Source organism: Artemia sp. Qi Xiang Cuo, chromosome 8, assembly GCF_049724085.1.
Source record: "Artemia sp. Qi Xiang Cuo chromosome 8, ASM4972408v1, whole genome shotgun sequence".
Taxonomy (NCBI): domain Eukaryota; kingdom Metazoa; phylum Arthropoda; class Branchiopoda; order Anostraca; family Artemiidae; genus Artemia; species Artemia sp. Qi Xiang Cuo.
The window spans coordinates 13,227,228-13,254,537 of record NC_142801.1 but is presented as its reverse complement, the minus strand read 5'-3'; the positions used below and the strand labels follow the sequence as shown (position 1 = coordinate 13,254,537).

Genomic DNA, 27,310 nt, shown 5'->3' with positions numbered 1-27,310 from the left:
TAAAAATTATTAAATGTTCCATATATTTTGACAACAACCGTCCCATGCATTCTGTTTTGGAAATGGGGATGTCCATTTAAGAATTTACGACATGATTTTACCTGATTGGGTGGAATCTTTGCAGTTTAGGGTACAAAATAAAACTTTAAAAAACACATCAAAAATTTGTTTATATGCATTTTTGTTACGTTTTAAGAGCCTGACAAAATTTAGACGGGGGCGGGTCCAACCCGGTAGCCCCGATAATACCCATTAAGTGACATTTTCCAAAAAGATCCGGATTAGCAAACGAAAATGTTGTCGACGATTCGAAGGTTTAAAAAGCGTTAGGTTCGGGGCTGTGGAAGAGTTGAATACTTAACATTTTTGGTCTGCAAAACTGGTCAGAATTTGGTCATAACGCATTTTAAGTGGATTTTAAATTGAGAATATGTCGAGAACAAAAGAGGATACGCGCATTCTGATTAAACCAATCGATCGGGCGTTCCTGATTTTAATAGGATCTATATATAACTCATCTTTAACCGATGTTTTTACACCATTCGTATTTCCACGGCCGAATTGGTAATCATTATAATTCATCTTACGTCACCGAAATTGCAGCCCAAAGACAAGAGTATTCTCCGGAGACCTTTTACAATTTACTAAATCAGTTGGTTTCAGACAACCAGAAGGAGTATAGGTATTTTAAATTTTCGTTTTTATGCCTGATGGCAAGCAAGTATTGCATACAGCTTGAAGAGATTGTATATAGTCAGTCAGTTGCTTTTATTAAAAGGTGACAAATTTTGAACGTATTTTGGTATATCTCACGCCGGGTGGGGGGGGGGGTCGAGTTGTAATTTAGTTTTTGGGAGAAGGGGGCAAAACATTTTTTTCCCCAGTCTTCCCGAAAGAAAATACGCTACGGTTAATATATGGTGCTGCCTTTGAGGTGAGTAGAATTATGCATAAGATCCGTTTTGGAAAAAGTATAATTTTAAGACAAAATTCTATTTCAATGAAGTTTGTTACTATATAGTTACTATTTAGTTTAATACTTTCTAATACTTTAGTTTATTCTACAAAACAGGACAAGAAACTAAGATCCAAATAAATTCCTTTTTTTTCAATATTAAAAAAAAAAAAAAATTCAAATGAACCTTAGTAAAATTTAAAATTATATAACAATGTAAAAATGAGATAAATTAGTCGGAAGTCATCCCTGTTGGAAAAGTTAAAGTACATTCTAGGCGACTATCTCATATCCTAAGTGAAAAGAAAAAGTACTGATTCGATTAGTTAAATATTCGCAGCTGATTTTCCACTGTCTATGGTAATTTGCTAGCTTATCAATGCTAAAAAAGCGAACTTTAATGTCATATTTAGGACAATGTAGACACAATGCACCTTACTTGAATGTCAACTGTTTCAGTACAATAATTTTTTTTATTGCTTCCATATAAAATCAAGATTTTAAGCACGAAAAACAAACTTTTTTATAAATTCTTTTCCAGATTTTTACTTTTTTACTCTCGAGGGTGTTTTCCCTAAATAAGACGACCAATGCTAGAGAAAACGAACTTACCCGTTGGACTTAATAAATCCTCTTCTGTGATTCCAGGGGGAAGAACTAGAGGATATTTTCTTTGATGCCTGGGAAGTCCCACAGCAATAGGTTTATTTCTGTCTCTTGGAGGTAATGGAAGCTCATTGGAAGACTCATCAGCTCGAAGCCAGATTTTCACCCCAGCAGCCCGTTCAGGTTCACGATATAAATTCGAATCTCTAATTACCAATGGAGATGGTCGATTGACACTCTTTGGTTTTGGGTTGACGGGGGGCCCGACTTTTTTAGCTCTCAATGAATTTGTTCGCTCGACAGTTGTTTGATGTTTATTACCACGAACTTTTGGTTTCAGAGCAACTCCTGCTCGTAGCATACGCAGAGGATTTGAATCTTCCTCTGTATCAGAAGTTGTGATAGGGGCAGTGAAAGGGTAAGGGGTAGCTACATTCTCAAGAGGTTTTTCTATGAGAAGATTATATGCATCTTTAGCATCTTCAGACAGGCATGCCTAACACAAGACACATATTTAGTATCATGCTAGTACGAGAAAATCACTAAAACAGAATAATATAAAGATAACTACAAAGGTTAAAGAAAGCAAAACAAAGAAGAGCTCCATGTAGAGTGAAAAGCACAAAAAAGATATAAACAATAGAATAAAAATTTAACATGAAAAATAATAAGCGGAAGATATAATTTACAAAGGTAATAAAAAATATGTTTAACGGATGACGAAATAACTTACTTAAAAGTGAGAAAATATTAATTGACAGAATAAATAGACGAGTCAAAGCATTACCGAAAATATATAAAGAACAGAGTACTTTCCCTCAATCTTGTTTTTTTTTTTTACTTTTTTTCTGTTAAAGTTAGGACACGACAAAGTTAGGAAAAATTTCCCTTGAGCCAGAACTTAATAATAGGCAGGGATGACCATTCCTAAGTCAGAGCTCACAAAAGGGACAGATTATCTGCTAGTTATCTTAATTACAAGTTGAAAAAAAAGTCTGTTGAACTAAATTCTGCAATTTAGCAAATTTTAGCTAATTCTGCAGCGATCAAATTTATAAACTTAAAAAAAACACACATGCAAAACAGCTTTATAGTGAGAAGAAAGGATGAAAATAACGCAATGTATTGGTTACGAATAAATACATTAATTATAACAAATTTTACGATTGATTAAACGTAAATTTTTTACTCTCTACAAGATTCGTTTATGATTAATTGAAATTAAAAAAAAAACTTTTCGTCATTGCGTAGCAAAATGGCTCTTTAATAACAAGAGTAGATAAAAGTAGTTATGCTGAATTCAGTATGCTTTTCTTTTCTGAAAATATTGATGAAATTTTTTTTAATCCTGTTGAATAAAGTAATATGCAGGAATAATCACTCTTAAGTTAGAGTTTCAAAAAGGAGCACGTTGAGATAAAATTGACGTTTGATGTCTTAAAAGTGATATTCAAACTTATTAAGAATCTTCAAACACCATATAAAAAGAAGACAAAATGAATGCAAAGTTTTTTTCTGATTAAAATGTAACTAAACAGCAAAAAACAAAACAAAAAAAAAACAAAAAAAAACAAAAAAAAACACACTTTTCGTGGTTGTGGAGCAGTTTTCACACAAAAAATTCATGAATACAAAACGGATCTTAGTAGCAACAATATTTTGAAATAGTGACAAGTATTGTTGTAGCTATATTGCAATTAAAAAAGTAACAAAAAAATTTATTGTCATTGCGGAGCAGTAATCTAAAAAGAAGCGCGTATGCAAAATGGCTTTTTAGCAATAAGAATATATTAAAATAATCCAGCTTTGTTCTCATTCAATTGTGCTTAAAGAACCGCAAAAGATGCGCAAACAATTGAAGAAAAGTGCCTTTCATTGCTGTGGAGCAGCTTTCTAAAATAAAACATGAATGCAATGGGTCTTAATAACAACAACAGACAAGAGTAAAACAAAGTATTGTTGTGTTATTACAATTAAAATAGCACAAGAAATGCACAAAAACATATAAAAAAAGTTTTTCTCGTTGTGGAGTTTTCTCACTAAACTGCGAGTATAAGAGCTTTTTAGTACCAAAAGAGAAAAATAGTAAAGGGATTGTTATGATTAAGAAAGCACAAGAGAAACGACGTTCACATAAGATCATAGCTAAATTCAGGGTACTCAGAGTCACTATGGGAAAAAGTACTATTAGAAAAGGACATTGAGCTGTTAAATTTAAGAGTATCAGAACTATCTCTAGCAGTTGGTGTTAGTTGGTCAATGTTACTAGAACAAATAGATGAGTCCAAATCAAGAGCAAATGAGACACGTGGATGGCTTCGACGCGAAGCATTTACTTCAACTCCGGCCTGATCCGAAAAAGCAGCAGAAAACAAAAAAAAAGATTGTTAGGAAATTATAAGTTACAACAAATCAGAATAATATAAACAAAGCAATGTAGAATTAATTGTGAGGAAAGCAAGAATAGTTTTGTGAAAAGAAAAAGAAAAAAAAAGAAAGAAAAAACAACAAAAAAAACAAGCCGTTTCCTGAAGGAAATTCTTTCTAAGCTAGAAATTCCCTCGAATCTAGAAACGCAACTTTTTAGTCTTCTAAAAATGTACAACCCCAATTATTAAAAGTATACACACTGCCATAAATGAAAATTCAAAGAGAGAGGGAGGATTAAAAAAGAGAGGGAGGATGATTAAAAGTATACACACTTCCATAAATGAAAATTCAAAGAGAGAGGGAGGATTAAAAAAGAGAGGGAGGATTATTAAAAGTATACACACTGCCATAAATGAAAATTCAAAGAGAGAGGGAGGATTAAAAAAGAGAGGGAGGATTATTAAAAGTATACACGCTGCCATAAATGAAAATTCAAAGAGAGAGGGAGGATTAAAAAAGAGAGGGAGGATTATTAAAAGTATACACACTGCCATAAATCAAAAATCAAAGAGAGAGGGAGTATTAAAAAAGAGAGGGAGGATTATTAAAATTATACACGCTGACATAAATTAAACTAAATAGAGAGAGGTATGATAAAAATAGAGATTGAGTAGTATTAAAAGTATACACTATTCAATAAATGAAAAATCAAATAGAGAGGGAGGATTAAAAAAGAGAGGGAGGATTATTAAAAGTATACACACTGCCATAAATGAAAAATCAAAGAGAGAGGGAGGATTAAAAAAGAGAGGGAGGATTATTAAAAGTATACACACTGCCATAAATGAAAAATCAAAGAGAGATGGATGATTAAAAAAGAGAGGGAGGATTAATAAAAGTATACACACTGCCATAAATGAAAATTCAAAGAGAGAGGGAGGATTAAAAAAGAGAGGGAGGATTATTAAAAGTATACACACTGCCATAAATGAAAATTCAAAGAGAGAGGGAGGATTAAAAAAGAGAGGGAGGATTATTAAAAGTATACACACTGCCATAAATGAAAATTCAAATAGAGAGGGAGGATTAAAAAAGAGAGTGAGGATTATTAAAAGTATACACTCTGCCATAAATGAAAATTCAAAGAGAGAGGGAGGATTAAAAAAGAGAGGGATGATTATTAAAAGTATACACTCTGCCATAAATTAAAATTAAAAGAGAGAGGGAGGATTAAAAAAGAGAGGGAGGATTATTAAAAGTATACACACTGACATAAATGAAAATTCAAAGAGAGAGGGAGGATTAAAAAAGAGAGTGAGGATTATTAAAAGTATACACACTGCCATAAATGAAAATTCAAAGAGAGAGGGAGGATTAAAAAAGAGAGGGAGGATTATTAAAAGTATACACACTGCCATAAATGAAAAATCAAAGAGAGCGGGAGGATTAAAAAAGAGAGGGAGGATTATTAAAAGTATACACTCTGCCATAAATGAAAATTCAAAGAGAGAGGGAGGATTAAAAAAGAGAGGGATGATAATTAAAAGTATACACGCTTCCATAAATGAAAAATCAAAGAGAGAGGGAGGATTAAAAAAGAGAGTGAGGATTATTAAAAGTATACACACTGCCATAAATGAAAATTCAAAGAGAGAGGGAGGATTAAAAAAGAGAGGGAGGATAATTAAAAGTATACACACTGCCATAAATGAAAATTCAAAGAGAGAGGGAGGATTAAAAAAGAGAGGGAGGATTATTAAAAGTATACACGCTGCCATAAATGAAAAATCAAAGAGAGAGGGAGGATTAAAAAAGAGAGGGAGGATTATTAAAAGTATACACACTGCCATAAATGAAAATTCAAAGAGAGAGGGATGATTAAAAAAGAGAGGGAGGATTATTAAAAGTATACACACTGCCATAAATGAAAATTCAAAGAGAGAGGGAGGATTAAAAAAGAGAGGGAGGATTATTAAAAGTATACACACTGCCATAAATGAAAATTCAAAGAGAGAGGGAGGAAGATTAAAGATTGGTCCCCATCTCCTCCCTTTTTAAAAACGAAAAAACGTTATTACTTACAAAAAGATTATTTTTCGTGTTTTGAAGACCAAAGGAAAAGTATCTGATAACACTTTCATCCTTAGGCTCAGAATGGGGCGCTAGTTGTACGCATTAACATTATCTATGGCCTTAATGTAAGATTTTTTTTTTACTTAAAAGGGCAAAAACCATTCTACTTCAATTATTCCTAAGTGTGGCTTTGATAGAGAACTTCCAAAGCACAAATCAGATTTTTAAGTACAAAACAAAAACAGTTGTATAGAAACTACTCCTATATTGATCTCCATTATAACAAATTATTTTTGTTTTGCAAAAAAGTGCAGAAAAAATTGCTTTTTATACAGAAGAAATCATTTAAAGGGGGATAGATAAGGGCAATTGTACACATCTAATTTAGATTTAATTATGCCTAGCTTAAGTCTATTTTATGACAAACATTAACAAATTAACAAAATATTACAATATTATTATATATTAACAAAATATTAACAAAATATTAGATCAACATTAGGTAGTTTACACAGCTTAAAAATTCTTTTGCTCAAAGTTTTCCAATTAGTAAGTAGGAATCTTCCTAAGGTTTGTTTATCCCTAAATAAATTTAAATATAAAGGCTAAATATAAAAAGTAAAAAAAAAAAAAAAAAAAAAGTTGTGTTTACTCTCGCAACTTAAGCTAGTGAATTCGAAGGCAGTAAAATAAATTCAACCAGAGATGATAACTTTTTTACTATAATTTAATTTGAATCTTTATTCAATAAAACTGAAATTTATTTTTTAATGAAAAGGAAATCTTAGTCGCTCCTGAGGTGATTTTAAGCGCAGAGAATAGATTAGATTTATTAATTCCTAAACAAAACTCTTCTATAGAAACTATTCCTATTTTCATCTCCATTATCATGGAGATACATATTAATAAACTAACAAATCTGAACTAGAACATCAGCATTAGATAGCTTTTGACGGCTTTAAATTTTTTTTTTGTTCAACTTTTTACAACTAGTTTAAAATTTTCCCAAATTTTGAGTATCCATGGCAAAATATAAAATGCATAAAAAGAAAAATTTTCTAGCAATTTCCTTTCTTCTTCCAGAATAAGTTAGTAAAATTGACGGCATTGAATATATTCAACAAGACGAGTACACCATTTTCTTAAATTAATATTTTATTTGAAATTTTATTTAATTTTTAATTTAAAAGAATTCTATCTTAGTAGTTCCTAGGTATGACTTAAGGAATAGAAAATCCATAGATTAAAATCTATAGATTAGAATCCGAAGCATAGATTAGATTTACCAAACACTAAACAGAAACTCTTGTAACCTAGTAACTAGTAACTCGTAGTACTTGTGACTAGTAACCTAGTAACTTGTAAACACTAGAACCTAGTCCGATTTTGATCTTCATTTGTAAGATTTTACACCACAACAGTGTTTATGTTCTGCAAAACTATAGTTTTCAAATATACCTAGTTAAAGTCTTTCATCACAATTATTAATTTCACTAATAAATTTTTACTTGATGGTAAATTTAGTGTTGATGTGATAAACATGTTTTTGTAAGTAAAGAAGCCAATTCTAGATTTTTAATATTATTTTGTTAATATTATATAATTTGCTAATGTTAATAATATTATATTAGTATTATTTAATATAACAATAATAGTACTATTTAGAATTTAATATTATTTTTATGGTTTATATTCTCCGTGCAAGTTTTCGGTACGTTATTCTACACACTTCACCAGTTTTAATGTTTCAACGTAAGACGACAGCTTACTATTGCTGGATAGCTGAGATTCAGCTTTACTCACCTACAGAATTGTATCTTTTAGTCTGCTTTGCATTTTTTTTATTGAAACATCCATTAACGATGATTTTCAGAAAAACACAAATAGAAAAATTTTCTGCTTTTTTAAGTCAGTTTAGATCACTCTTCCTGAGAATAAATAAAATTTATTTCTGACAATGATATCTTATTCTTTGATGCAATTTACAATCGTAGGCTTGTCACAAAACCGCCTGTTTCACAAGAAACACAAAACTTGCTGGTTGTTACTTAAATTTTAAACAATCACCCCTGGGGGGAGGGGAGAGAGGAAAAAATAAAGGGATACATCACTGCTTCCCACGCGAAAGTGAATTTCCTCTTTACTCAAGGCGCGGGACTCTGATTCACCTATATGGAGTTTTCAGATATGCTGATATCGATAGTGCAGATTTTATTTCAATTCGACACCATTTTCAAAGGGTTTTAGACTATTTTTCGAAAAATCCCGTAAATTTGTTTTTGCAACATGCGTTTACTATTAAGATTAGCAGAAGTAACAGTTACTATTCTCGAATCAGCTTCAAATGGCAATTTTTCCTCACCTGACGGGCTTTTTTTTCAAAATCCGTTTTAAAAATTTTCAGTGAATATGAGCTAGACTTCATCTTTATTAAGTTGCATCTGATTCTACAACCACAATAATTACTCACCTCCAAATAGACTTATTTTTGAAAATATATTTTCAGTGAATATGAGCTAGACTTCATCTTTATTAAGTTGCATCTGATGCTACAACCACAATAATTACTCACCTCCAAATAGACTTATTTTTGAAAATATATTTTCAGTGAATATGAGCTAGACTTCATCTTTATTAAGTTGCATCTGATTCTACAACCACAATAATTACTCACCTCCAAATAGACTTATTTTTGAAAATATATTTTCAGTGAATATGAGCTAGACTTCATCTTTATTAAGTTGCATCTGATGCTACAACCACAATAATTACTCACCTCCAAATAGACTTATTTTTGAAAATATATTTTCAGTGAATATGAGCTAGACTTCATCTTTATTAAGTTGCATCTGATGCTACAACCACAATAATTACTCACCTCCAAATAGACTTATTTTTGAAAATATATTTTCAGTGAATATGAGCTAGACTTCATCTTTATTAAGTTGCATCTGATGCTACAACCACAATAATTACTCACCTCCAAATAGACTTATTTTTGAAAATATATTTTCAGTGAATATGAGCTAGAGTTCATCTTTATTAAGTTGCATCTGATGCTACAACCACAATAATTACTCACCTCCAAATAGACTTATTTTTGAAAATATATTTTCAGTGAATATGAGCTAGACTTCATCTTTATTAAGTTGCATCTGATGCTACAACCACAATAATTACTCACCTCCAAATAGACTTATTTTTGAAAATATATTTTCAGTGAATATGAGCTAGACTTCATCTTTATTAAGTTGCATCTGATGCTACAACCACAATAATTACTCACCTCCAAATAGACTTATTTTTGAAAATATATTTTCAGTGAAAATGAGCTAGACTTCATCTTTATTAAGTTGCATCTGATGCTACAACCACAATAATTACTCACCTCCAAATAGACTTATTTTTGAAAATATATTTTCAGTGAATATGAGCTAGACTTCATCTTTATTAAGTTGCATCTGATGCTACAACCACAATAATTACTCACCTCCAAATAGACTTATTTTTGAAAATATGTTTTTTAATTAATGAAGCACTATTTTTTCGAAATACAGCAGCCAGCAACTGCTTTTACTATCTTGTTTTTCTCCCTTTTTTCTTTTTATTCCTTTACTTCCTCTCCTTCTCTCCTGTAAAATCCTGAAAATGAGTTTTAGAGTACATATAGCACCATGTTTTGCAGTACAGATCCGTAACAATCAGCAAGTTTTATGTTCCCTGTGAACATACTTGAAAAATCGCTGACTACTACGGATCTGTACGGTTAACATGGTTCTAAAGCTCTCATTGTCACCAACTCATTTTCAAAATTTTACAGGAGAGATTGAATAAGTTGTTGATATTTTTAGCAGGTACATTTCTTCTTTAATAAGGATGTGAACGATACTTCACATATTACAATATTGTCGCTGTCACGCCCAAAGGTCGTATTTGATTGCCAAAGAGCAATTTGCTAAGATGTTCTCGAAGGGATTATAAGAAGCAATATAAGTTCAACCATGCTTTGATCCCCATGATCTGGCTCTCGATATAGCCCTGCTGATCTTTCCAGAAAACAACTTTCACCAACAAACAACTTCCTTCAACAACTTCAATTTTGGATTGAAAACAAATCTGAAACTACCGAAAACCATACTTTGATCCTGCCCTGCTGATCCTTTCTGAAGATAACTTTCACCTTTCTTCAACTTCAACAACTTCAACTGCATATACTTTCTCACTATACGAGAGGTATACAAAATACACCGAATTTTGTAATTCTATATTAATCTCTCCATTGCAATGATCTACTTTTTCATATAAACTCCGTCAACGTCAAAGAACGTCTCCAAGCCACGCTTGCACCCTTTTAGACCATTTTGAAGAATTCTGGAGGCCCATTTATTAACTATGTTTTCACTATGTCATTTGTTTCATCTGTGCTGTAAAAATGGACACCTTTCAACTGCTCTTCGAATTTCGGAAATAGAAAGGTCAAGTCAGCTATAAGAGAGATAAGAAAGCAGTTCCAACCAAAATTCTCCCAAAACTCCTTTTGTGACACTTGAAAGATGCGCTATGGCGTTGTCGTGATGGCAGAAGATTTCATTATGGAGCTTTCCCGGACAATTTTTCACTAATTCTACAGCTCTACAAAAATCTAAGCTCAAATTTTGCAAATACAATCCCTTTCAAATACCAGGCCATTACCTTCTTGCACAAATTTCTTGATTTTTCGAACCCCCCTCGAATGGACCCGATTTATTTGAATTTTATTTCCAGACATGCCTTCCCGATTTTTGATCTACAACTTTTTAGTATAGCACCAAAATCGCAATGACACGTACTAAACAGGAAAGGTAAAAGACAATAAAAGAAGGAAAAAGAAAAATATACTAAAAGAAGAAAAAATCATAAAGGAACATATACCTGAATATCAGGAATAGAGGCAGCTTCCTGTGCAAAATGTCTGCGATCTGACTTAGGGCTACCTTTTCCTCCAGAAAACTTAAATGAGAACTTCCTTCTGCTCGGTGACGTGGGAGAATGTAACGAATCAGATTCTCTGGAGAGGTAATCGTCACTACTACTGCTTAGCTTGGAGTCAAGCGTACCCATCGTATAATGGGAAGTTTTATCTAAGTCTACCATGGATTTGCTAGCAAGTTCGTTGGCCATGGCGATGGCTTGCTCTAATGCTTTCTCATCAGACGCTGATATAGGTTTGACCTAAGTGAAATTTAAGACTACAAAAGAAAGCTTTTTTAAATAAATAATCAACATAAATAATATAAATAAAATAAATAAATAACATAATAAACAACATAAATAAAATAAATAAATAACATAATTAAGAAGAACTACTTACACTCCTAAAGAACCATCAAAAGCATCAATAAATACCAACTTAAGGATAGCAATGGTTCATCCCTTACTTTCCTTACTCTCGGCTCTTTGTATACTTCAGTTGCAACATCTCTGGTATCAGACCGTTTTTGGCGTCTATTAGGTGGTAGGACATCAATTTTAATAAATATTTACAATCTTTTCGTTTTTGGCTGGTTTCCGTCTCAAAGATAAAAATTGAGGGGGCTGTTGAAAAAAAATCGAAGCAAACCCAAAATACTTCCCTCCGCTAACATTTTTTAGTTAACCGATTGATTTCACAGCCCATCCCTTAAAGTTACAAAAAAAAACGTTAGATTTTAGGTTACTTTACTCTCAGCATTCAAAATGGTCTTAATCCTACTAATAGCATTCACGAATTTTTTTTTAAACAGAGTAATTCACAGTACCAGATACGCCAATGTGACCAGTATGCCACAATTCCTTTACCTAGCAATATCTCAAAGTAGAATACACCTACTGAATCTTTGGGTCTATGGGAACTGCTCCCTTCAGATGGCCACAAGATCATCATTCCCTGCATACAAATAACATAAAAAATAACTATAATTGAACTCATAACCCGTTTAAAGCACAGCAAATAGTTTTCAAATAGGAAACAGTAACGCACGAATGTCCCTTTAATTTTAGATTTTTATTTTATTCATTTAAGATTAGCTTACACTCCTTCCTGTTCTATAACAGGGAATCAAATTCAGATGTTTTACTTTGGCCTATATTGCGAAAATTATAATTTAAAAGTAGTACGCTATGCTTCATTTTTACTTCTTTTTTTTGGAGGGGGGGTCAACCAACTTCCCCAAGTCAGGCAAATTCAATGCCGAACCCATGCAGCTTGTTGGAGGCCATAATCCTACAATTGCAGGAATATGTTCTGATTTTGGACAGCGGTCAGTGCCAAGTAGTCTACAGTGCCAAAGAAATTTAAATGTTAAAGGTAAAACCTGCTGATCTTCCTTGGACGTGGAAATAAAAATTTAAGAGCATAAAAATTGCAGCAATTGTCCACTTGATATTCTAATAAAACTAATTAAAGCCTTTGTCGACAATGTTTCAAAAACTTCTGTCCTTAATTGTTAGTGAAATTACCTCTACTGATAAGTTCAATTGTTAGGTTTTATACAGGCTTCACTGTTTGTGCAGAAATAATTGTGTTAAAAATAACTCGTTAAACGAAATTTCAAATAAAAGGCACAATTTTGTTAAAAATGTCACTGAGCAACGATTCACTTGGGAAAGCAATTTTTATGTTCAAAAGAAAATCTTTTGACACAAACTTCTGACTGTTTGACAAATTCAATCACTAAAAGTTTCACCTTAATTCCCTTAGCATTCAGTTACAGTAATTGTAAGGGTAGCATTGACAGTAACAGTAGCAGTAACAGTATTAATAGTAATAGTGCTAGGATAAATGCACCGATGATTCGACAGTGCAATTTTGGAACCTCTGTCGAAATTTTCCTTCAAAACAGGACAACTCTGCCTAATCGTGACTTGGAACACCATCGCTTGAAGCTGTCGTTATATATTGACAATGCGAAACGTGGACACTATATCCGATACACCCAGATAAAAAAAGAATAATCTTATTTAATGGTACTTAAATAAGATAATTTACCATATCTATTAATGCTATCCAAGCACAAATGCGATTTCTCTTGTTGCTCAAGGTGGGACTGTAAACAGTCAGTTCGAAAACGACACTTTGAAGGATTAACTTCTTATTTTAACAGGACGTCATTTTTTTTTGGGGGGGAGGGGGTTCAGGCTCTTTTTCGAAATTCCAAAAAAATTTCTAATAATTACGAATTACTGCTCAATTGATTCCGAATGAACCTCACTATTTCCAACCTTGCGTAGCAACTTGATATTTTCGAAGTTGCGTAGCATGGGAACAATTTGCCATCAGACCCGTTTCTCGTCGGCTAATATAGGCCATATTTTGCTCTTTACTAAGATGCAGCTGCTACCGCACCGATGATAGCTACAACGTCAAGCATAAAGAAAAGAGTACTAAAGTAACATGCTTCAGTGCCGGGTCATCAATATATATTTTCTAATTAGAACTTTGTAAGACAACGTCAGGCACACGTCCTAAGTAGCGCACCCAAGCGTAACGGTGTTTTGGTAGACGAAATGCCAAATAAACAAGATAAATATATGAATAAATTTAGGGGAAATGAACAACGAAGTCTAGTCTTTACAGATTTGCACTTGAAACAAGTTTCTACTAAAGATTTCGGCAGTTTTAAACTACAACTCTAAGAACAGGTATGTTAGAGACAGATTGCACAATCACTACATACGCAGGCCCTGGTCCTGTGACTCAGAAACTTCAATTTTTAGAAATCATCTCCATAAATTGCTGGTTTTTTTTTTGTACATTTAGAATTTTTCTTCGTGTTATATAAAGATGCTCTATATTTTTCCTATATGCAATATAGGATATAACTTAATTAATGTAAAGAAAAATCTGGAGTTTTGGGGCTGCTATGGGAGTTTTGTAGCATGCTTCTATTTCAGTGTATACTTCAATGAGTTAAGAAATGAAGAGGAAGGTGCCTAGATATTTTCATTTTCGTTTAAATGAGCCAATATTTTGTATTGGCTCTATGCCAATATTCCATGATCCACTGGCTCGGTACGAGCCAGAATGAATTTTTTAATTAAAAAATTTAATAAAAAATTTTTAATCAAAAAAAATTATTTAACTTTTATTAATTATTTTAGTTAATAAAACTAAAATAATTTTAGTTATTTTAGTTACTATTTAATTATTTTTCGTTTATTGTATTAGTTAATTATTAATTGATATATCATTTTCAGTGATTAATTGCGACCTTTACTTTATTTTAATAAAAATAAAATTTCTAAAATTACTGAATGATTATAACCGTAAGATTATTTATTTTAAATTCTGGGCCCCTAAAATTTCTGCGGCCGGGGCAAGTGTCCCCTCAAGCTTTTGAGGCTTAGAAACTATTACAAACTCGATATGGCACTAGAGTTATCTAAGCAAAATGTGATTTCCCTTGTTGTTCAAGGTGGGGTACTGCGAACCTCCAGTAAAATGGTTTCCAAAAATTTCCATTTTAGTGTTGTATTTTTATTTCAAATGGATATCATTTCTGGGAGGTTACATGCTCTTTTTCTAAATTCACGAGAATTTTCTCTTCCAAATTACAGACTATTGTTGAGTTGAACCTGAACACAAATGATCATTTTCAAAATACTGTTACAAGGGGAATTATTTGTCACTAGATATTTTTTTTAACACGATTTCCATATTTCCGCTAATACAGACCACGGTTCACTCTTTACTAGGTTTCAGTCTTTGCCATAACCATGATAGCTACGCAAAAAAGAAACATACAATACTAAAACATACACAACTAAACTAAAACATACAATAAAAATAACAAACTATATCAAACAACGTTAAATCTACACAAAACTACACTAAAACACAAAAATCTCTCTTACAGTAGCATGCTTCTTCTTCAATGTATCCTTCAGTGAGTTAAGAACAGATGAGGCTTTGTGTTGATTAGACGGTGTCATTTCAGAATGTTCCCACATGTTCGGCCCTTGTGGCTGATGGGTAGATACTGGCTGGGGATTTACACTTGATCGGTTTGCTGGAACGCTGCCAAGACTGTTGAAGATCTCGTCCATAAGACTTGGTCCAAGGTCGAATTCTTTCTGTAAAAATGTCTTTTCTTTATTGCAATAAGACACATAGCATATTTATATTTAATTCTTTTTATGTAGAAATAATATCCATCAATACTATTTGTGAAGACAATGTACCGACTCCTGTCTCAAAACCTGAAAATGCTGAATGTTTGTATATGTAAACACAGTAAACCTAATATTTTATAGTGCATTTCACTAAAAAAAGCATTGATAACTTTAGTGTTTCCGTATATAACCCCCCAAAAAAATTGTGTGTGAGAGGGGGAAGGGGGGGGGGGCGTTCAGAAATGTGAATTTCTTCTTGCATTTTGCATATTGTTGTCAGAATGTTTCAAAAACTATTCTATAAAATACTGAAAAATATAAAATATTGAGAAATATAAATGTTGAAAATATAAATATATTGAAGTATATTCTGAGAAGAGCACTTCTTCCATGCCCTTCCCTGTGTGCAAAGCGACATGCCAAGCTAAACTCTACATCTACTCTACATACTTCTGATGATTCGAATAATTATGCTACAAGGCAACAATATAAAAAACATAACCCCTAGCAAGAAAAAACAAATATTTAGTAGATTAACTAAGTAAGTCTAGTAATCGCCGTTGTCGGGGCCGCAGCCAGGATTTTTCGGGGGTGGGGTGGATACAAATTTTTTTTTAAAAAACGCATCAAAAGTTCGTTTATATACATTTTTGTTACGTTTTTACGAGTTAGACAAAAATTCCGTGGGAGAAGGGGTAAAAATAACGTTACGTAATTATGGATAATGTCCTACTTCAAACCAAATAAGTGAGCAGTTTATACTTGTGAGGCAAGTTATTTGGAAGACTTATCTTAAAAGACTTAATTATGAGGGATTCTTCCACCGCTGGAACGATTAATAATGGCTACAATAATAATGGCACAATTGGTTATGGCAAGGATAAACAAAGAATGGCATATAATAGTAATAAATTAGCAAATAATATAATAAACATAATCAACAATATGTACATAATAAACAATTATAATATAATATACATATACGCATAGTAAACATAATTATAACATATAATAAATACTCAGTAAATGACACATATAATAAACATAATATATTTAAAAAATATAATACATAAATATAATAACTCACTGCAGCATCAAGCCACCTGAATCCAACACAACTACGCACGCTCCTCCTCCATCCTAATATATTAAAAGCCTCCCTCCTTATATCCTCCCTCCAAGTTTCACTTTAATCTTTCCTTGCGACATCCCCGCACCCCATTCAGGGACCACCTGCTTTCATTTTGCCCTAGGTGAATGGCCGAAAACAAAAGATCTTTGGAAATTGGTCATCCTTCATCAACAAAACATGTCCTAGCCATCTCAGCCTTTCTCTCATTATAGCCCTAGAAAGTGGGACAGAACCACATTTTTAGTACAGCCTACTGTTTGAAATGTCGAACGGGTAACCAGAATTACCCGTAGAATCTTTCTTCGGAAAAGATCAAACAAATTCTTCTCTATCCTTCAAAGTGTCCAGGATTCATAGCTATACTTGACATCAACGTAGGTTCCACTATTCTAGCAGACTTACCTTCCTATTCGTAGGTTCCACTATTCTAGCAGACTTACCTTCCTATTCGTAGGCTCCACTATTCTAGCAGACTTACCTTCCTATTTTTTCAGACGTTTTGCAACTCTAAATAAAGCACCCTGGGCCTTGGTTATTGTACTCTTAGCATCTTCATTGCATCAACCATCTCTACAAATACTACCCAGATAAGAAAAGCTATCCAGTTAATCGATCTTCTCGTTGCCCAGCATCATCTCTCCAACTTCATTTAATCATAGTCTAGGCAATAAACATAATACAATCTAATAATGATAAACAATTCAAAAACAAAATGCTATCAACTGCAGCGGAATAAACTGGAACGTAGAACTTACATCAAATAATGGACTATCTGTCGAGGGCTCTTCATCAGATATCTCGTGATATTCATGACCTAATTGCTGTGCAACATATTTCACACTTGGAAGACTCATTGGTGCAACAGCTGGTTTTTCTTTGGTTTTCTTTGGCAGTAAAGAGGCTGTTGGCGGCGCTAAGAAGCCTGGCGTTGGTGGGGCTGAGCTGCTAGGTTCACTTGCTGAATCCGACCAATTTTGATCTGGAACGTTGATAATAGCTTAGCACAAATTCTTAATTTCAATCACTAAAGCGGCTTAATGAGTAGTTTAGAATTTATTTTAACATTTAGGATGTATTCCATAACGCTAAATGGATTTGACAGCAACATATGCACTGTTTCTAGACGTTCACTGGTTATTATAGTCATGTGGGCCTGCTACACTATCTTATTCGTAGTATTTATACCACAAGCTTGATTTTTGGGCCCTATTTATCTAAATTAATGTTTAATTCAAAATAATGAATAGCGATAAAATTCATTTGCTTTTTTTTCTAACCTTGACAAATACAATTGCGTTCAGTTATTATTAAATTGCCACAAATCGAGGAAGATACAACAACAAGTCTTTGGCTAATTATACTGACTAATCATGATCAGAATCATCAATCAGATCATCTGATTGATCATCAATCAGAAATCAGAATCATGGCAAACATGATCTTAGTGAGATTTTACAGTATTAAATCATGTGACATTGTATTTTTCACCTTCACGGAAATTCAAGTGTACAGAATATTCGAAGCTAAAATTGAATTACAACGTGACCCCCTTAAGAGCGCACTTAATATGCTTAGATATCGTTCTCCAAACTGGTGGTTAGCCGAAGGGCTAGATTTAATCAATAATTGGGAAAAGCAGTTTCGTAGAATACCCTGCTTGTCCACAAGAACTCAGACTACTAGGCTATTTTGTGACATACTTAGAAGACGAAGTTTAGAATATGAGAAACTGACTAAGAGATGAAACTCAAGTTCATTTCTGAAAACGACAACAATCATGGATGCCATCTAGTAATACCCAGTAAAATAAAATTTAAAAACAAAAAACCTGAACTAAATATTATTTACTTTTTAAAATTTTGCTTCACATAGGAAAGATTAAAGAGCCAAAAGAATCAATTTGTGCTGTTGAATAGCAGTGTATGTAATTCATTTTATACTTGTCGTCTATTGTTTTCAATTCATCTCCGAAAACAATAACAATCATGGATGCCATCTATTAATACCCAGTAAAATCAAATTTAAAAACAAAAGCCTTAACAAAATATAATTTACTTTTTTTAAATTGTCCTTCTTAAAATGTCCCTTTTCTCCGGTATACAAATTGCTTTCAGCCGCACTTTAAAGGTAATGAATTTTTAAGGCTTTGAATCTAAAAATACCTCGGCTTTGCATTGATAAATTCACGATACCAAATCGTGATATTAAAAGTTCCGTACTTTTCCTGATTGGTCTGCGTCCCTCTGGCTCGCGAAAGAGGCTAATACAAACTTGTTTAGTGTTTACATGTCTTGAGTTCATTTTAATAGTGAGCTCATAGTCTACTCAATTTCAGTTCATATTAAGATTCTATTTTGGTCTTCGTGACAATTTCTTACCTCGATTTGATTATTCGCTTTAAGTTGGAGGAAGGAAGTTTTAGGCAATTTCTTACCATATGTTGAAGTGTGGTACCTAAATTTACTAACTTTTGGTACGGAATGGCCCCATACCTCCCAATATCTGTACATTTAAAAAACTAGAATATGGTCTGCATTATAGCCTAACCTCTAACCATTTTATGATCACGCGTACCTGTCTTTTTTAAAAATGCTCAGTTTAACAAAATATTAGGCTGGATACAAAAACTTTGACTTTTAGCAAGAATACAAATTTTAACAGATTAGTACCAAGTTCGCAATTTTTGTTGCTTAAATAAAACATAGAAACATAATTTACCACAAGAACACGAATATTCTCTAATATTTACATTTTTCAGTTTTAGAAAACAATAAATAAAATTACTACTACTACTACTACTACTAACAACTCACTGCAGCACCAAGCCGCTTGAGGTCAACACAGCCACGCAAGCTTCTCCTCGATCTGAATCTATTCGAAGCCTCACTCTTTACGCTGTCCCAGAAAATGCCCATTTCCGTTAAATCTTTCTTTACAACATCCTCCAACCCGAACCGGGGACGACCTGATTTTCGTTTAGCCTTAGACGGTTGGCCGAAAAGGACAATCTCTGACAATCTGTCATCGTTCATCCACAGATCGTGCCCTAGCCAACTCAACCTTTCTCTCATTATAACTCTAGAAAGCGGGATTGAACCACGCTTTTCGTGCAACCTGCTGTTTGAGAGGCGGTTAGTCAGTGTGGTACCCAAAACAATCCGTAGGCAATTTCTCTGGAAAAGATCTAGCAAATACAAAAGAGAGAACTAAAAGAGAAAAGCAAAAAATGCAGATATTTCAATCGATACCTCGGCTCAACTGTCTTCAGTTGCCTATTCGCCGTTACTAAAGAAATGATACATTCTATTTTATTTTTGTTTCTTAAGGTTTGTCTATTTATATTGTCCTCAGGGCTGTATTCAATATTTTTTCGGGAGGGGGGGGGGGGACACAGAAAAACTAGGAAAACGCAAAAAAAATTGTTTATATATTCATTTTTGTTACATTTTTACGAGTCGGACAAACATTTCAGGGGAAGGGTATCAAACCCCCTAACCCCCCTGGATACGGCCTTGATTGTCCTATGGACTTTTATCTATATTTATTCTCATCTGTGCACTCAGGGAAGGGTGTTATAATACATATAAAGACTGGAGTGTTTATATAAACTGGAAAGATATAAAGACTGAAGAGAAAATTCTCACTTATAATATTTCGAATCGTCAAATTATAATTTGATCAAATTATTTAGAAAATAAAGTTAGTTTTCCAGAAACTGCACAATAATCTGAGCGATCCTAAGTTAGATTCGCACTTACTTATCAATTAGTAGCTAATCTTCAAAAAATCATTTACGAATTAAAAGAGCTTGAATGGCTAATTTGTATAGTTGACCTTGAGCAGAGGTTTTGACAAAAATATTAGCATTTTTTTTTATTTTTTTTTTTACATTTTTCTTCGTTCTCCTTCGCCCCCTTTTTCTCCTTCTTCACGCTTAGCCAATATGGTCTCAGAAATTATTTTTCTGCAGAATTATGCGTAAATAATTGATTTTTTTTTCTTTTGCAATAACAAGAATTCAAAAAATAAAATAAAATTAAAATGTAAATTCAGCCTCTGCAAACCCCTGAATCACAAAAGCTGTTTAGTTAGAATAGATAGCTCTTTTGAAAGTAGTAAAAAAAACTTTAGCATAAAGAGCGAGGTATTGACTAAGGGGAGAACCCCCTCATATACGCAATAATTTCTGGTCGGTTTAAATTTTTAATGTTGCTCCTTATGCTCTGTTGAAAAAACTTTTTTTTTTTTTTTTATTTAATCCACACCAAAGACATCGAAATGAAATTTTTTTTTCTGAGATCATCTTGGTTCCATTCATACTTGACAACCATGGTTTCCTAAGAAATTTCTTATTTTAAAATTATGAGGCTATTAGGGGGAGTATCGTATTTTCCTCAGTGTTGCCACGTTAAACCACGGAAATACATCAGCAATAGTAATTAGTTAAATTTAACAATACTTTGCTAAAAAATCAAACATTAATAATCTTTTATTGCCAAAGACAACTATACATCCAAAGGAAAGCTGCATCTTGTTTGGTGTCGTATGCTTTCGTAAATTTTCAGAAAATTTACGAAATTCGTAAATTTCAAATTACAACTAAGCAAGTTTTGAGTTTGAAACGCCGCACCCAAAAATAAAAACTAAAAATAAATACCAGCTGCTGGTCCAATTTTGCCCCCTTCCACTAATTTCGCAAGCAATGGCGCCTTTTCGGAGATTTTTGATGATGGCTGCGTCTTTGCTTCGCGGGGCAATGTCGACGTTTTTCCTTCACGAGGTAATGTTGATGTTTTTAAACTTATAGATGGCGATAACGATGGATCATCATCTTGAGGCTTGTAAGGAGTGACAACTTGCTTTGGTAATTGATTGTACTAAACAAAGAACGAAAATTCTAAACAACGATCAATGTTAATCAGCAGATATTGGCTGATATTATATAGCAAATCACATACATAAATATACCACATCATAAAAATGTATAAATAAATAAAATAATCTTAAAGTTGAAATGACATCAAAATAAAACATTTTTTTGCCCCCTGCATAATTCAAACATCCCGAGAAACAAGTCAGTTTTCTTTAATATATATTTGCCTTTATGGTACTAAATGACTTATTTTTCATTTTTCACTGTCATTTTCTCTTTATTGGGGAAAATTGGCTCCAACCCCCCCCCCCCCCCCAGGATTTTAACGAAATTACGCCACTGCACAATACAAATTTACAAATAAATAAAATAATCTCTAAGTTGAAATGACATCAAAATAAAACATTTTTTTGCCATCTGACCTATCTTAGATCTACTTATCCATCAAAACCATAATTGTCTAAGTTTCTTCTTTTGGCTGTTTTAAAATAAGAAGTTTTTAGGACATTATCATATTTTTGTCAGTGCTACCACGTTGAGTCGCGGAAAAAATAGTTCAAGTTTGACAACGTTTTTCGTCCGTAAAAATTCAAACATTAAAAACCTATTGGCTCCCTAAGACAGCTACACCATCAAAGCAAAGCCACAGCTTCTCGAACTTTTTGGTGTTATAAGAATTAGTTTAATTTCTGCCGATTTACCAACCACAGTTTTTTTTCTTTTTAATTTGGCATCACTACCAAAAACTCGATAACAGCATACTGAGACCTTTTCCAAAAGAATTGAATTCCTATTTTTTTCTAATTTTTTAAGACATAGATGGTCGCTTAAGCTCCCATTCAACCAAAAAAGCATTCAGATTTCATCTTCACTGTCCTTGGTACTTGGAATGTAACCAAGAGAAATATAACTGAAAGTAAGAATTACGTTGGTCAAAAATATAAGAGAATTTACAAGATTTAACACCATGCAGTAAATCATGTGAGAGGTGCACGCAGGTCTTACCCCTACATGGGTGGGGGCTGTATGAGAGGATTTTTCCTTGAGAAGTACCAAATCACTGCAGCACCGAGCAATCAGAGGTCAGCACAGCTGCTTACGCTCCTCCTCCATCCCAATCTATTCAAAGCTTCCATCTTTACACCCTCCCAAGAAGTTCCGATTTCCTAAAAATCTTTTCTTACGACCACTTCCCACCCTATTTGGGGATGACCTGCTTTTCGTTTTGCCCTATATGGCCGAAAAGAACGATCTTTGGCATTTTTCCTTCAGACGACGATTCTTCCCTTAAATGACGATTTTTTCTTGAGAAGGAGGTTGATAGACACAGAAAGTAAAGTTTTAGATCACACATTTTCCGAGTAAGGCCTTCGAACAGATCTTTGGCGGAGAATCCCTTCATCCTCCCATGGAAAGTTTTTTTTATATTCATCACCTGTTAAAAAAATAATTTTCAAACAGTTTAAAATAAATAAAATAATAATAATATAAACAATATTAAAATAATAAATGCGTATTTTTATATGAACTCTTCTCGTTCAGAGGGGTGTTTTCTGGTTGGAAATGCATTCTTCTACAACTGTTACATAAATTTTATTTCTTTACTTTAAACTTAAATAAATTTTATTTATGTGAAGTTTTGTCCCCTAAATATAAAAATAAAAATAAATAAATAAAAAAATAAAAATATAAATATTATATAAATATAAAATTCATAAAAATAATAAAAATTGTCTTGTTATTATGATCCAAAGCCAATGCAAAGGCTTTTCTACTTTCTACTCGTCAAAACATCAGACATTATTTCTAAGTACGCTCTCATTTTTTTCGGGGAGGGGGGGGGGGGGTTTACCTATTCGTATCAAGGTTTGACATTTTTTAGTGGACACGTAACCTGACTAGTGAATACGTACAAAATCAAGTACGCGATTCAGCTAGTTATACCATCCCTTTATATAAAATAATGAAAACTAGAAGAAACACGAGTGAATATTATAATCTAGCATTAGCATCTATAGGGCTATACAGCTGAATTTGTTTCCGAGTAGCAAAATCAGCCTAAAACACAAAAACAGGAAGGTAAATCTCAGTTTATGCGCTGTATAATAGAAATTTCAGTAGCACTGATGCAATATTTCTTTATAATATAATCAAGGGTCATAGGTGTCATTTATTGGAGGGGGCAAGGGGGGTAGTTGCCCTCTCCCAATAATTTGGAAAACATTCTAATTTATCAAATAAACCTAAAAACGATAATTGGCGAGAAACTGGTCTATTTGTTGCGAGGTTCATTTATTTTGTCAAAATGAAGATTGGACTAGGTTAAGTGGTACATTTTAAGATAGTACTAGCTTTATTTCAAGTTTGATAGGGTAAGGTGACAGGGTATAAGCAAATAAATACGCACCATGCATGTCGGGGCGCAGAGAATCTGCCGGTGAGTCTCCACCACCGGACGGGTGCGGAAGCAGGATTGTCAAATAAATTTTATGCTTGTTTGATGTGTTTGTGTGCATTGTTTATCATGTAATATAAATATATTACATAAACACTATAGTGTAATATTATTGAAACTAACCGAGAAACGTCTTTGCTAAATACTAACTTTTCTTTGTTACCGCTAGAAGAAAAATATACTATTAAAGACTTAAGGCGAACCACACCACCTCTAATATTTACAGTTTGGTATCCATTATTATTTATTTATTTATCCATTATTTTATTCGACACAGGAGAAAGCAATAAGCTTGTCGCATTATGAAATAATTTCCCAAATAAGATTTTAGAGAGCTTAAAAATGAGTTAAGGCTTGTATTTTCACAAAATTTTCCAAGGGGGGGGGGAGGGTAGAAACCCATCTTACCCCTGGAGGGTATCTCACACTCCCCCACCCCAAACGAAATGCTAAAAATTCGCACATATGAATGTTAAAATATAATTTATAACACAATATTCATGATTTATAGCATATTATGATAAAAACATATAGTAACCTAAGAGTAAATCCGATCGATTCCCCATTTAACACTTTTTCAAAATAGAATAGGCACTACCTTTACGATTGCTAGAGGCTACTGTTCAATAACAGCAACTGTTGCTACTGTTGCTACAGACTAGGCTACTGTTCAAAAAACAGCAACTGTTGCAATAGACTACTGTTCAAAAACAGCAACTGTTGCTACAATTACTGAAGACAACTGTTCAAAAACAGCAAAAACTGCTTCTAAAACAGCTGCTGCTGTTAAAAATAGTAACAATTTCACGATCCGAGGAAACAAATCGAAGAGAAATATAACAAGGCAGCTAAACCGAGCAGCAAGAAATCGAGCAATAAGATTGAGACTATAATTAATCGAACAAGACAGGAATGCACCACTTATTTCAAAGAAGAAAAGACAAAAGTAAAAAATTAGATAATTTTTTTAAAATTAGAAAATTAGAAATTTTTTTTTAAAATTAGAAAAATTAGAAAATTAGATAATTTCGTACCTTGTCCGCAAGAAAAGATACATCTCCAAAATAGGCTCCATCAAGACCAACATGGCCAGTATGTTTCAGATCTCCTTGAGGACAGCTGATCATTTCTGGTCTTAGGCGTCTTCTTGATGAGTATGCATTCTTACCATCTAAAACAAGTAATGGCTGAATAGATAAATAAACTATGGCAAACTATGGCACTTAAATTCTCACAGCCCGTAAAAATCTAACCTTAATTTTGCTTGGGAAATTTTTTTTCCTAAGAACTAAAAGGTTTAACTCTGTTGAGTATAAAGTTTGAAATGATGAGTTAAATTTGATTTAGTTTATCCAGTGAATTTCCCCGAGAATGAACATCCTTAACTCTGTTGATTACAAAGTTTGAACAGGGTAAAAAACCTGTACATGGTTTATTCCTTGAATTTTTCATAATGTTTAAAAGTCTTCATTCTGTTGATCATAAGGTTTGAATATATTACCATAATTTGACACGGTTTATTCCTTGAATTTTCCTAGGTACGATAAGATTTAACTGTGTTGATTACCTAAGTTTGAATAGATGAATTAAATTTGACGTGGTTTATTCATTGAATTTTCCTAAGGACTAAAAATTTTGACTCTGCTGAATATAAAGTTTAAAAAGATGAATTAAATTTGACATGGTTTTCATTGAATTTTCCTAATAACTAAAAAAGTTTAACTCTGTTGAGTATAAATGTTTTCAAACATTAGAAAAATAAGGAATGGCAAATGTAACAAGATTTCTTTTTCTTTTTTTAGGGAGAGTGGGTCCCTTCCACTTCAACATGAACTTTCATGACAATATACATTTTTAAAAATTATTTTCACTGATTATAAAATGGTTCAGGTGAAGTTGGTATGCAGTACATAGACCAATAAAAAAAAGAAAAGAAAGAAAAAGGAGCACGGATGAAACTGTCTTTTTGAAAAAATCACTTCTTCTATCTTCGAACCTAACAGTTGAAAATATAAAGAATTCGGGTATAATATTTAAAAAAAGATATCAGTGGAAAAAAATATTTTAAAACCCGTTTTTAAATTGTTAAATTCTGTATATGGAAAAGCAGTGTGGTCTAATAAATTATTTATCTTCGAACCAATGTGAAGTAAAAAAAAAACAGATTTGAAAATAAATAAATATGATGAATATTTTTATAAATTACCATTTTGATTTTGCTGGGTAAAGCTAGATGGTTAAAGCTTGTTTTTTTTCAGAGATAATCATAAATTATATTATATTATAAACAAGTATCATAAATTATATTATATCCTTAACATGAGCGTAATTTCAGCACTTCGATTGAGGGAGGGGGGCAAGAGGGGATCCACACTTAGTGGGTATGGGATATCCTTCTGAGTTTTCTCTTTCATGAGTTCCCGTACTCAGAGATAATGATACCATTCAGGTTAGAGAAGAAAATAATAAACATAATAAGCTACAGTTTTATTGTGTCCCATAACAAATAATATTCTTTAATAAAACAGTAAATAGTAAATATAATAAACTTCTATTATAATAAATGTACAATAAAATAATACCAAACAAATAATAATACATAATAGAGTAACTATAATAAAATTATAAATGAATATAATAAAATTACACACAAATATAAATTCAGGTGAATCTGCTTTACATGTGATAATGACGGAAATCAGAAGTTTTAGAGACCTTCTCCAATTGCTGAAATATCTCGTTTAATGCGCGAATTAGAACTTATTGAACAAACACACTCATATACGGCAAATTTCACCAATGTTGGGACATCAGTGCTATGAGGGTTAATAAGCTCAACTGTCTTTAAATCTCACCGTCCATTTCATTTTTTTATCTGACACACAAAACAGTACAGAAAAGAGTAGGATTATCCACGGTCCTCCAGGGAGCCGAATTATTTCAATTCAGCAATGTCAACACTTAATTTTGTAACTATTATGACTCGACGCAAACAGGCTGAAAACGCTGAAACATGTTTTGAATTAAATTCTTAGATGTGGCAACTGCAATTAGTTCTTTTTGTTCTTACTGTACAAAAAACAAAGACTTTCGATACAATCAAACGTGCATACAGTCCAAAGCCTTTGCGGTAAGGGGGGTATAAAACAAGGTTTTACACTGAAGAAGGGGGATCAACAACAAGAAACTAATAGTTGTATGCTCAAATCTGGCGTTTTGAGTTTACAAGAGAAACGATTTCTACAAGAGAAAAAGAATTCAAGTGATTTTGTTCAAAACTAGAAAATTCTAAATATGTTGGGAGCCAAATAAAGCTTTGGAGCCAAATACCCAAAGGTTGAACAAATCGATCTGGCAAGTTAAGTTTATAAGTTAAACCGTTTCTACAGGGAAAAAGAATATCGAATGTGAATTTTTTTAAACGTCTGTGCAGACTGATGTCTGCACAACATACCTTGCTTTGTAAACTGTTAAAATGCTTCAAACACCACAAAATCTCACTATCAGCCAAGAGCCTAGCCAATTATACCTGCACACAGAGCATATAAATCGAAATATATCATCTCATAATTGAACTCCTAGAGTCAAAAGATCTACTGAAAGATATCTGAAATTATCTAATAAATATGAGGCAATCAAGCCAGTAGCTCTGTAGCCCACAGAGTGAAGCAAAAGGAAAAGGGCTAAATAGTATCACTGAAAAGCCCGCCTGCTGTT

The 27,310-nt window shown here is 32.8% G+C and overlaps 1 protein-coding gene across 1 annotated transcript in view; it reads right to left on the bottom strand.

Moving 5' to 3' along the window:
* The window catches only part of Ack-like (activated Cdc42 kinase-like), a 96,730-nt gene that overhangs the window by 8,591 nt on the left and 60,829 nt on the right, over positions 1 to 27,310 (bottom strand). The window contains exons 9-14 of the mRNA XM_089092858.1: positions 24,628 to 24,764; positions 20,923 to 21,142; positions 17,021 to 17,244; positions 14,876 to 15,094; positions 10,916 to 11,215; positions 1,568 to 2,057 (exon numbers count right to left, since the gene is read on the bottom strand). Of these exons, the coding sequence (XP_088948984.1) occupies positions 1,568 to 2,057; positions 10,916 to 11,215; positions 14,876 to 15,094; positions 17,021 to 17,244; positions 20,923 to 21,142; positions 24,628 to 24,764 (1,590 nt within the window). The remainder of the gene's footprint in view (positions 1 to 1,567; positions 2,058 to 10,915; positions 11,216 to 14,875; positions 15,095 to 17,020; positions 17,245 to 20,922; positions 21,143 to 24,627; positions 24,765 to 27,310) is intronic.